At 41.9% G+C, this 13,280-nt stretch overlaps 1 protein-coding gene across 1 annotated transcript in view; it reads right to left on the reverse strand.

The window, feature by feature from the left end:
- The window catches only part of LOC126266645 (nephrin-like), a 336,835-nt gene that overhangs the window by 52,183 nt on the left and 271,372 nt on the right, over nt 1-13,280 (reverse strand). Inside the window, exon 9 of the mRNA XM_049971078.1 lies at nt 1,805-1,964. Within this exon, the coding sequence (XP_049827035.1) occupies nt 1,805-1,964 (160 nt within the window). The remainder of the gene's footprint in view (nt 1-1,804; nt 1,965-13,280) is intronic.

The raw sequence follows: 13,280 nt of genomic DNA on the forward strand, positions 1-13,280 counted from the left end.
TGACCCAAACATATAGCTGACGTGTTGCAACTTGATTGTTGTTGTGTTATTGGAAAATGCGTTAAATCTTCAATTGATATATTTTTCAGGATTTAAAATTGTCTTGCCTAGATATTGGTGTTAAATTGATTTTCATTGTTTTAGGATTTTTAGTAAGTCAAGTTTAGATCATATCTTACTCGCATCATTTTTTAATTAAGGCCGTTCTAGTCTGTTCTAGTACAGTTTTTCAGATTTATGTCAGCATTTATTATACCTTTCGCCTTCTTTCATTCTGGGACTTCCATAGGGCGTGTCTTCCCTTGAAGTATGCTAAGTCATCTTAGCTTAAAGTTAACTTTAATTTTCCTGTAAATTGTTTGAACTGGCATTGAATTTTAAAGGAGCTTCTTATTGCTTGGCCTTTTAATTAATTTCATTAATAAATAAATGTTTAATTGGCTGCTATGTGAGTGAAATTGTGTAAAACATTTGTGTGTTCTACCAATGAATGAAATGTCTAAAACCCCACATATCCGGCCATTCACTGTTTTCCTTCCTGGCTGAATTAAGAGCCCATAAAGATCATCATTTCGATTGAGTTGCGCTCTATCAAAACTTCGGTTCGGCAGTTTTGGTACATCACATAAATAACGTAGTAAATAGTAAGATTGCCGATAGTACTGGTAGCATTGATGAGGAAAGAAGCGTAAACGAATATCTAAAGGACACTGGGAGCCGACGACTTCTGTTTCTCGTTTCCTTGGTTGCTTATTTTGCACATAATTACAACCGTATATCATTAGGGACTAGTCCATTGTGTATTTTATGTTCTTAGAAAATTTAAGTTGCATTTTATAGGTAATAAAAATTGATTCCGCAACTTCTACGCTTCTAAACAAGCTAAGCAGCTATTATTTATGTAGGCACAGTTTTTATGCATATACATAAAATATATGTAGACAATTGTTATTTTGTATTCATTAGATCATGATGAAATTCAAGAATTTCCCGTTACAAATAAATTCGGAAATTGTTTATGAATAACTGAAAGATGTGTTATATAAGTGCAAGGAAGTACTGAAGGGATGTTTGGTATATTTTTGTTTTGTGTTTTTCATCGTGTTGATGAAATAATTGCTTTATCTAGCGCTACATTATAGATCTATATTATTGTTTCCTTTGTTTTCCCTAAAACACCCCTTTGTTTCAGGTTAAAATTGTAATTCGAGTAAAAACCGAATTAACACTGAGACTTTCAATTTTGTTATAAATACCGTGTGCGATTGACAGGATCTTAACTATGTAGTAAAAATTGTTCAGGAACTTACCCGTCCCTTTGTATATCCTAAATCAGTTGTTAGACGGTTCACAACTTTGTTTTTAGACGAACCTAGTCAGACATTACTTGCATACGTAAAGAAAGTGATCGTTATGAGATAACGCTCGATCGATATACAACACACCTGACGTACAGGTAACGTGGGAACGACCTCAGCTGAACGAAGTTACTGCAAAAACTAGCTTAGGTTACGCTTACCTTTGATAGTCTACGGTAACCTATGGTAATTTCACTCCTCTAACCATGTGTAAGTGTGAGGTGTATGTGTGTGGGTGGGTCAATATTTCCAAGTTGAAAGAAATGTTTCGGTAATACATTGAAATTTTGTATTTTAAACAGATGAAAAGTTAGTGATGTGGCTTAAATCTTGTGGGTGTAGATGATTGTGGAGAAGGAAAGTTTATCTATTACACACAACGTAAACCCAGTTGGGGAAATTGATATAATATTAACATAGAAAAGTGCAATGGACTGTGTACTTACACTTGACTCTGAGCGTGAGAACGTTGGATGGAGTCTCGCCCTCCCCGTTGGAGGCGACACAGACGTAGCGGCCGGCGTTCTGGCGGCTGACCTTCTGCAGCACGAGGCTCTGATTGCTGCGGATGACGCGCTCGGCAGGGTTGTGCGCCAGCGGCACGTCCTGCGAACAGCGACCAACGCGCGCCGCTCAGTCTAGCTCTGGGCGGTCGCGCTGCAGAGCGAGCCGTGCGGCTGCCTACCTGCCAGGCGCCGTGTTTGCTAATTGTGCGGAATTACACTGCGGAACCCCGAGCAGCGCTACGCCGCCTCTGTATTCGATACACTCCGCAAGCTTACTCAACGGACCCTGCAACGAGGCGACTGTGCACTGAGTTGCGTAGTCGCATCAGTTAAACAAGGCTAGGTCACAGAGCAACGCTAATACGACTTTATGTCCACGACAGTAAAATAGAGAAAGTAAGCTTCTTAGTAATTAGCTCTTGACCACCTAAGGTTCTGAGTAGCTAACTTATGTTTCCTATAAGAGGTATTCATGAACTTGTAAATATAACAGCCAAAAAACAGTCACTGGCTTTCGGCTTCTTAGGCACTCGTCTGATAGCTGTTATCTGATTTTGACCTAAGAAGCCGAAAGCCTACTCATAACGACCTAGTAAATAAATATTACGGTGGAACATTAGTGCTGTGTATTAAAGCCTTTTATATGTCTGTGTTGCTCCAAGAAAAGACAGAATACTCCATAAAAATTAAATGTGTATTAGCAGGTACAGCAAGCTCCCGATTACCTGGGCTAATGGGAGTTGGAACCTCACGGATAACTGAAAAGCACAGATAATCCAAAGCACATACGGTTTTATCGAAACTTGCAATTAACTGTGTTTACACAATCGAAAGCCCATTTCATTGGTCATGAGTTACTCACTGTCAACGAATAACTTGTTTACAAAATTAAATTTATAGCACGCTCTGTTTCATACCAGTTGCTTTGAATGCACTTTCAGGAATAATCTTCCAGTTTTTTTTCCTTTTTTGTTTTTCATACATTTTTTCCCTCACAACGGTTCTCCTTTTTCAGGAAGTCCCAACATCTATACAGCTAAACGATTTTGCTGAAACTCCCAGACAACAGAATGACGCATTTGAGTGTTTCGGTGTCCATGTTAACACTGATCTACAAAATTCCACTTTATAAAATTTTCGAGCACCAAAATACGTTATCATTACGTATTTCAAAGTCCTGAACGCTAATCTGGCATTTTTTTTTCACAGCACCCACAGTTTTTGTTTAAGTTGTGCTAGTGACTATCTAATTTAATTGTATTCGGTTCTTGTGTTGTTTAAACAATATGTGTGTGAATTCCCAAGGGACCAAGCTGCTGAGGTCATCGGTCCCTAGACCTACACACTACTTAACTAACTTATGCTAAGAACAACACACACACCCATATCCGAGGGAGGACTCGAACCTCTGGCGGGAGGGGACGCGCAATCCGTTACATGGCGCCTCTAACCACGCGGCCAGACCGCGCCGGCTAAACATGACGTTTTTGTCTTTAAATGCCAATTTATCAACACAAAGAAAAGCATGAAATGCTAATAAAATGTTTTAATACATACATAAATTATACTTTGACATTTGCTGCGCCTCTTATGTGTGACACTACTAACCTGCAATAGTGTCCAGCAGTAGTCAGTAATCATACTTGTTGCACATTGCCCCTGATATAGTTACTCCAATATAGATATGGTCGGATATAATCTTTCCGCATGTTCATCGGAGATTGTCCAAGAGCACCAGGAGGAAAAGAATCCAAGTGTGAGTGAATAACGCAGGGAATTTCTGACATTTGTACATAAAATCATGTCCACCTTTGTCAATTGTAACAAAGAACGACTTCATAGGTCCATGTTTTATGCGAAGTGGTGGTAACAAAATGTCTTTAAATTCACCAGTGGAACGTTTACTACGTTCCTCCAGTCAGCTTCCATTGTGTACGGTCGGGCAAAATCCGTCTGTCATGGCTTTCCTGATCATAGCTATCCCCTTGGCAAAGAAAACTGCAATGCTTTTTATACCCAGATTTTAATGCTGAAAGTATCCCACTTACGTTGAAATCACCACACATTTGCGATTTGTGGCAGTTATATTTAATTTTATTCAAAGAAAGTACCATGTTGATGTACGTTTCTTTCAAAATAGCGGCTTAAGCTACGGGAACAGAGGATATGAATTGCTATTGGAAAAGAGCACCGCTTTGAGGCTAGTTTTGGAGCCATCAACGAATAATCGCCATTCCGCTGATATGTTTCATTCGCACAGCATTAAACAGTCCATTCACGTCATTGCAGTAACAGAGTGAACCTTCCATGTCAAAGAACGATGCGAAGGCAGCCCAACGATGTCGAAAGGAACAAACTCTATTATCTTTGTCTAGTAAATTCCACACTTCCAGATAGAAACCCAAAAGATCAGCCCTCACAAGATCAATCAGATCATTTTGTGTCAGGAGGTGTAACCTCATTTCTTCGTAATCGAAATCAAAGCTTGCGTTCTCCACGTCTCTACCAGATTCTATCTGGGTTTTAACTTCCAATGACCACGCGTCTGAAGGAATGTGGACTGGTAGGGGAGGACAGTGCGCTACAGTGTCTTTCTATTCTTGCCCTTTATCCACGCTATTGTAACATGCAAAAATAGCAATTATCTACGATGGCAAAAGACATTGAAACTTTACGCTTTGTCTTCACCCAATCATTAAGAGGAGACGAACAGTTCATACAGACAGTATGCGGTGCCCATTTTCGGTGCTGATCATATCACTTGCACCCGAAATAAAGCTCATACCAAATCTTCACTACCAGTCTCACATGTCATCAGCATGATTTAATAATGAACTCCCCACAGATGTAGCTAAAGTTATTTCGGTGATTTAAACATATCCTTGGCATTTTACAAACGCTTATACAAATGAACTATTGAAAAAAAAACCAAGACACTCAGTACAAGGTATATTTAGATCACACTACTCTCATCCGTAAATGTAAAGCTAAACAATGTAAGCATTTCCTAACGACTGATAAGAACATGCTGTTCAGGAGGAACAGACGATGCCTCACACGTACTGTTACCATTTTGTAAATGATTAAAGATTATTTGTAAGAACATTTTATTTTATAACTGAGGGTGCTACAAAAGACAAATAATATATTCGTGTTTGGGGGGTAAAAATACGTAAGAAACATCCATTTCCATTTTTGAAAATCTGTCATTGTTTCCCAGCGTGATGAGTTTCTCGATTGCCTCGTCTCCGCTCTAATCCTCTGCAGGACACACTTTGTTCACTACATCTGTGTCACTTAGCTGCTCATGTCCCGGTTCAAAGACATCGCTGTTTAATCACACGGGATTGATTTCATCATCTATTTCTTCACAAGCAGAAATGTCTTCCAATCGGTCGCTCACACGAGTGGCATATACCTCTGCTACAAGAGAAAGTATGTTTCAGTGAAGGTGGTTACATCGCCATCTGCCGGCAAAACACGGTCCGCATATGTAGTAGTGAATACTGAACAACAAGATTCGTTCTAATAATTACAAAATAATTTTTAAATGCATGATACGTAGCTGTTTAATTGTGTTTTACAGTACCTTCCCGTTCCGATATTGCGCTTTAATCACAGTAGAACAAACCAATTATTGATGGCGTGTAGTAATATGGCAGTGCATATACTCCATGACTCATGGGAACTGCTAACTATATACGTAATACAGCTGTTACCTTTACACAAAAGGTGCTGTGTCCAATTATAAATCACAGTTACAAAATACTTTGGTTTCTGATGTTTATTTTTTCCAAAATATCGCCGAACTCTGTTCGGATTATCTTCAAACTGGATAATACGCTGTCCCACAATAAAGAGTTTGATGCACGTGTCTATAGTCCTGGTACGTTTTGCAAACTCGTGCAACAGTACCTTAACATGCAGTCAATACAAAATGGTCTAACCCACCCCCACTTTCTTAATGGGCTGAGCCACTTCCTTTCGGGTCATCTAGAAGCGTGCTACGGTACTGTGGCGCAAGCCTTCCAGAGTATATCACGACTGCTCCCACATACCCGAGAACAAACAAAAACTAAATAAATTATTGTTTTTAAACATCATTTTTAGGAAGAGCAAAGCTTGATGACTACCACTGTATTGCAGCAGGTACGTTGCCTTGGATAACTAATTCTGTGGTCGAAAACTTCGAGATATCTGAAAGTAACTCAGTAATACTGATTTAGCTTTTCAAATTATGGGGCACACAATGAATCAGGGTAGTCTGTTTTGAATAGGTTGTGACTAACGAACATCTGCGCCAGACGGGGGATCTAACCCCGATTTACTACTTTTCTAAACATTACTTCGGTCAGATCATTTCACGAGATTGCATCTTCATTATTTTTGTTCTGATTGTCGCCATTCATTAATCTTCCCCGCATTCTGAATTTCTAGGTTTCGGCACTTGTGCCTCCTCCATCTTTGTTTTCCATTGCCACGTCGTTCTGGGTCTTCATACATCCCTCCTTCCTCTTGTCTGCTATGGCAAGGCCTGAAGTGGGATTCAATCATTCTTTTTTGGTGGTATTTCCGTAATGTTTTATTTCGTTCAATCATTTCATTAATATTGTAAATACCTATTTTATTCCTAATATATTCCTATTTTGTTTTGATATGTTTTATCACCCCCCATATTAACTAAAATTTGTTAATCTTATTTTTAATATCCATATCGTAACTCATACCGCCTAATAAAATATTAAAGCCGATGACTTGCTCACGTGAAGTATTATCTGTCACTATTTTCGAGTAGGTTGGGTATTTCCCATGATGAACCATGTCCTTAATTTTCTTTATTTACATACGAAGGTAATGTTCTGTTTTTCCTAACTGATTAATTTATCGAAGTAATCAACAACCACTTGCATTAAAGCAATTTTATTTCCTTAACTGGTTTCAGGGCGTTAGTGCCATTCTTAAGAAGGTTATAACTATCGTATTATTTGTGTGTGTCTGTCATAGGATGCATGCAGGATATTACTGCAGGCATTTTTTTGGTTGACACTATAATTAAAGCTTTCTCAAGGAGGGCACTATAGGCCCAAAACCTGTTAAGAAAATAAAATTTCTTTTATGCAAGTCGTTGCTGAAGATTGATAAAATGCTAAATGATGTAGTTCATACAGATTTTTGTAGTTCGTTATTACGTAAGGTTACTGTTATGTTTGTTTCTGTCAATCCGCAAACCCGAATTTACTTCCGGGCTCCATTTCTGAGCCAAATCTTTTATGTGCGCGTTACATTAGGTTGATAACAGACTACAGCCTTGTTGAAATCTCATTTTTTCAAGATTGTTTACCGTCATCTTTCAATATTATCGTTTTTGTGTCCTTGTATAAGCTCTCTATAGCTTCAGTAAGACGTCTAAGATATCCAAATTCATGCATTATGTCCGACAGTTCGTTTCTGTACTCACCGTCGTGCTGCAATCACCACACTGACTTCTTTGAATCAGCTGAAAGATATTATCTACTGAATCAATATTCGACTGAGGCTGTGGTTGAAACTGGTCAGTAGATGACAATTTTCGGTTGATTCAAAGAATTCAGCGTGGCGATTGCACTAAGACAATATAACAAGAAACAAAGAGTGCGATATAATGACTAAAGCTAAATATACTATAGATGTTACGGAAGCTATAAGAAGCTTATACAAGGACAATAATAATAACAATAATAATAAAAGACCGAGTCGTTGGTGACATTGATTCATTAGATAACATGTTTCACCCGAGGCTGTGGATCAAACTGATCCAACAGATGATATATTTAGGTTGATTGCTACCACACCAGCCACTTTACGTACACTACTAACCATGACATGCGACGTCATTCATTTATTAAGCGTTCGAAAAGCAGATTCACAATTGCGAGAGCCGATATGAGAACGAGGTAATGGCATGTGTAATCTAACGACCAACCTCTAGTGTTTTACATGCACGCATTCGAGCCATTTGGCTGAAACTCACAAAGTTTATACCATTGAACCAGATAAGAGCGATTGTGTAATTTTTCAGGCTTTCTCGACGATCTAATGACATCTTGGGTTGCCGGGTGTTCTACCGGATATCAGCGTCGTACTTGCACGATATTTTAGTAGCGTAACTCGTTACCTTCATCAGGTGCGACCTGAAACTACTCCTCGAGTGGACTTGGTCCAGCATTTATGCCTGTGGCCATCCCCCTTCAGCAGCCGCTGCCTCTGCGATCCACCCCCGCTCGCTGTGATCTTATGGAGCATTGCTGTTCCCTTTTCCGTCCGCTACAGTCCTGGGTGTTCTCTTTGCGGTCAGCATCCGCCGGACACGCTCCTGAGTGTTCCATCTTCGGTCTGGTGCGTTTGGAATCCCATCTGTGGTACCAGGCATTCCTCCTGTGGTTCTCTCCCGCTCATTGTGATCTTCTTCCATTTTCGATCTACTGGCGTTCTAGATGTTCCCTCGGCGGTCCGTGCCCGTGAGTCCCGACACTGGGCGTTCTATCTTCTGCCCATACAACTCAGCATGGGTATCGTTCTCCATGTCCACGCCTTCAGTTCTTCTATGTGTGGAGTGCAGCAGCTATCCTCGTTGCTTCTTCAGCAATTCCAGGTCAGGATCCCAGGCTTGAGCGATTGTGATTGCAGGGATATGGTTTATACGCAGTTTCAGCGGTGGCAGCTCAGAGACGACCGTAGACATTAGTGTTACGGCCAGCAAAGACAACATCAACTACATCAACGACGAGCGTACATGAGATCAAAAGCAAAGTGTGCCTCGTCCATCTCAATGCTCACAATAACTGTATCGGAGTTGGTTCGAAGAAGAATCAGTTTCTCTCTCTCTCTCTCTCTGCCACACACACACACACACACACACACACACACACACACACACACACGAACTGTGCAAGTAGTGAACGTGGTATAAGTTTTCTTTGAGCAATTTGCAATATGACGATAGTATTGCGTGCGGTCTGGAAACCAGCAACAGTATTCGGCCCGCATTGCAGTTGGTTCACTGGATGAGTGTGGGCCATTCTGCGTCGATATTTTGACAACTTTTGATGACATTTGGAACGATCAATATACGTGGCACGTTTGCTACTGTATGTACTTTCCTCGTCCAAAAACCGCAAATGCCTTCGACCGCAATGGACACGTGAAACCTCATTGGCAAGAGAAGTGTTTTCGGAAAAGTGACAGTTCAATCCATCACAGAGATCCGCATACGAATGTCACGTTAATACAATAAAGGCATTACGGCATGAGACGCGTAGCTGGTAAAACCAATTATGATACTTTTACTAGCACGCCGTCTCCACTGCTAGTATTAACCGCTAAGTCAAGGAGCTTTTATAGTTAAGATACACTCCTGGAAATGGAAAAAAGAACACATTGACACAGGTGTGTCAGACCCACCATACTTGCTCCGGACACTGCGAGAGGGCTGTACAAGCAATGATCACACGCACGGCACAGCGGACATACCAGGAACCGCGGTGTTGGCCGTCGAATAGCGCTAGCTGCGCAGCATTTGTGCACCGCCGCCGTCAGTGTCGGCCAGTTTGCCGTCGCATACGGAGCTCCATCGCAGTCTTTAACACTGGTAGCATGCCGCGACAGCGTGGACGTGAACCGTATGTGCAGTTGACGGACTTTGAGCGAGGGCGTATAGTGGGCATGCGGGAGGCCGGGTGGATGTACCGCCGATTTGCTCAACACGAGGAGCGTGAGGTCTCCACAGTACATCGATGTTGTCGCCAGTGGTCGGCGGAAGGTGAACGTGCCCGTCGACCTGGGACCGGACCGCAGCGACGCACGGATGCACGCCCAGACCGTAGGATCCTACGCAGTGCCGTAGGGGACCGCACCGCCACTTCCCAGCAAATTAGGGACACTGTTGCTCCTGGGGTATCGGCGAGGACCATTCGCAACCGTTACAGTGGTGTCGTGACAGGCGTGAATGGAGGGACGAATGGAGACGTGTCGTCTTCAGCGATGAGAGTCGCTTCTGCCTTGGTGCCAATGATGGTCGTATGCGTGTTTGGCGCCGTGCAGGTGAGCGCCACAATCAGGACTGCATACGACCGAGGCACACAGGGCCAACACCCTGCATCATGGTGTGGGGAGCGATCTCCTACACTGGCCGTACACCTCTGGTGATCGTCGAGGGGACACTGAATAGTGCACAGCACATCCAAACCGTCATCGAACCCATCGTTCTACCATTCCTAGACCGGCAAGGGAACTTGCTGTTCCAACAGGACAATGCACGTCCGCATGTATCCCGTGCCACCCAACGTGCTATAGTAGGTGTAAGTCAACTACCCTGGCCAGCAAGACCTCCGTATCTGCCCCCATTGAGCATGTTTGGGACTGGATGAAGCGTCGTCTCACGCGGTCTGCAGATCCAGCACGAACGCTGGTCCAACTGAGGCGCCAGGTGGAAATGGCATGGCAAGCCGTTCCATAGGACTACATCCAGCATCTCTACGATCGTCTCCATGGGAGAATAGCAGCCTGCATTGCTGCGAAAGGTGGGGGACTGTGGGCTTGCCGGCAACGGGGACGACTAACTTACTTGTACCTTAATGCTGAGTGAGCAGAGAAAATATAGAGGTTATTGTGAACACGTCTATAATGGAGAAACGGTGGACAAGATGATATACGTACGGGTCTATGGTACGGAAGTTACCATTGGAATGAAACCCACCTATATAATTTGAGGTGTCGTCTTAATTAGTAGTTCATTTCATTATAAGTATCTGAACAATATAGCACACGATGTTGTTTTAATAGAATGACATACTTAGTTAGCCATGTATTTGGTCTCACGAAACACACAACACTGGAAATTCTTGTCACAGCTTTAGTGGCCAGATATATGTTGTAATAATTAAGAGCAACACAGCATACAACCACAACTCAGTGGCGCAAACGTGTGAACGGGCTACTCTACATTTAGAGTACATCCTTTCCTCACCTGCAGCACAAGGAGGGCAAGGGTGGCGAGCCTGGCACCCCTGTCATCTTTTACCCCTGGAAATGATCGCCATAACTCATTTGACAGCAGACTGCCCCTTCATCTGCCTCCCAGCCATCCGTGATTTGGTCCTTTAACTCCTTCAAAGCCAACTCAGTCTTCTGATTTTTCAAGGTAGGAAGAAACAGTTTCCATTGCTTCATCTATCTGTGTGGCTCTAAGACCTCCTTGTTTTTCTTCACCACTGACTAGCCGGTAAAAATCTCTGTGACAAAACCTATGACATTGAAAAGCTTAGCACAAATGTCCTCATCACGATACGTTCCATTACTTCCCGAGCCCAGTCACCACCTCCTCTTTCGAATACCCTAATAACAGTACCTCTTAATTAAAGTTTCGTCAATTTATTAACAATATTTCGCTTTACTTAGGGAAGTCTGCTAAATTTCTCCCAATTAGCATCTATTTCCTTGCCACAATGAAAACAGTGTTTATTAAAATTAAATACCTTCTTGGATGATGAAAGAGTCGACGTTGACGGTGCAGACACTTTTGTCAAAGACGATCTAATCATTTTTGAGTTAATTCTACTTCTTCTGCCAGACACTGTGCAGTGAAAGTTCAGCCAAACTAATTAATAACTTACGATCTGGTGCGATTTAGAGGATTGTAGTAGCGTTTCCACTCCTTTCTGTCACTTTAACCACATCACCATCTGGCAAATTGCAGTAGCATATCTCCTTACGATCTGGAGCACTCATTTTAAATGCATTGTCCGCAAGGCGAAAGTAAACTCAGACGAGGAAACGAAAATGTTCAGGACACGAGTAGAATAGAGCGCTTCCCCTGCACAACACAGGAAGACTTGATGTGGCTAACAATGTAAACAGTAACAAAGGATCGGAGGGAATTGCAGCCTCGGTTATTTACTACGTGTCAATCCAAGTAGATCTATAGATACCGCTACACCCGAAGGTGGGACAGGTTTATGTCTACCTACTGGAAATTTCACTTCGTTGGATAATTTTTACTTAAAAAGAAATAGAGTTACCTTGTATTTCAAGTTTATGAATGCTTAATAGAGCCTAAAACTGAAAAACTAGAGGCATTTGTAGCATTAAATTTCATACCCCACAACTTTGATTACTTGACACTTTTCATTTGGAGTAGCGGTGTTTGAGTAACAGGCTTTGGAGCCGACTTTTTAGCCAAGTTTGTAAGAATGACCGGAATTTGTCAACTGATTGCAGCCAAACGTCTGAACTGATTCTGACATTTAGGTCGATCATTGGACGCAAAATTTCATGCTCTTTCGTTTTGGTAATGGTAACATTTTCAATAGGATGCATAGTTTCCAAGTAATAGGCGAAAGTCCTAAAAGAGTGCCAAAATTTCGTAAGTTTTTTGCCACAAAAAGTTGTCCCGAGGGTTTTGAAGGTCGAGAACTTGGATTCTACATGCTCTTAACTGTATACATAAGGCAAAAATATAATATCTTCTAACTAATTTTTGCGAGTAATGGGCGTTTCTCTGTGACGCCGTAACTGGACTGCCATTCCGGTACTGAACCCAGGACTTCCAGGCCACGATTCTATTGCTCTAGCCGCTAGACCACCTTCCCTATATGCATCAAACAAACAATAATATTTTATTTGTTCAGTTCTCAAGCAAGTCGCGAGATAAGATGCACTGTCAGGTTTAGTTCGAACAGGCGACTTTCAAGCGTAGCCAAACCACAGGATATGATGAGAGCTGCCGGCAAGATTCCTAACTTGCCAGTGCAAGCAGCATTCATAGAATGTTACGAGGAAAGTCTCACCGTAGCTATTATCCAAAAACCCATCGAGCTCCCTACACATCAACACCATAACAGCCAACGGCTCTTGCGTGGGAGACGTCGCACGATTCCGCAAATAACTTTGCAGCAAACCTTCCTCCATGTGACATACACTCCACAACGCAGTATTCTGGCAAGTGAGATGTGGCGGTGAATATTCAAGGCTCCTTCGTATAGAGGTGGGTACTGTTCAGCCGTCCTCACCTGATCCGGCAGCCATCTAACATGTTAGGCACATGATTGGGTGACAAACCTGTTAGTCACAGACTTTTGAAGTCAGTTACAAATCTTGCTGAGGAAGATGTCGGAGGATTACATCTAGGCCATCTTTAATTCTGTACCCGATATTCAGAGAATGATTGCAACAAGTAGTGACTCACACGTGGCAAATACAATGTAGTTTTGCTGTACTAATCATGTACATAATATGTCGCATGACAGTATCACGTATCCTAATTGATGCAGAAGTTTACAAAGAAGTTAATGATTATCAAGTATCAGTCACTTCAGTCTAAAAATTGCCTACATATCTAACTCGTTTTAAGTTAGGGAAATGTAGTTTTCTAGAAATATTT

This window comes from Schistocerca gregaria, chromosome 1 (assembly GCF_023897955.1).
Source record: "Schistocerca gregaria isolate iqSchGreg1 chromosome 1, iqSchGreg1.2, whole genome shotgun sequence".
NCBI lineage: Eukaryota > Metazoa > Arthropoda > Insecta > Orthoptera > Acrididae > Schistocerca > Schistocerca gregaria.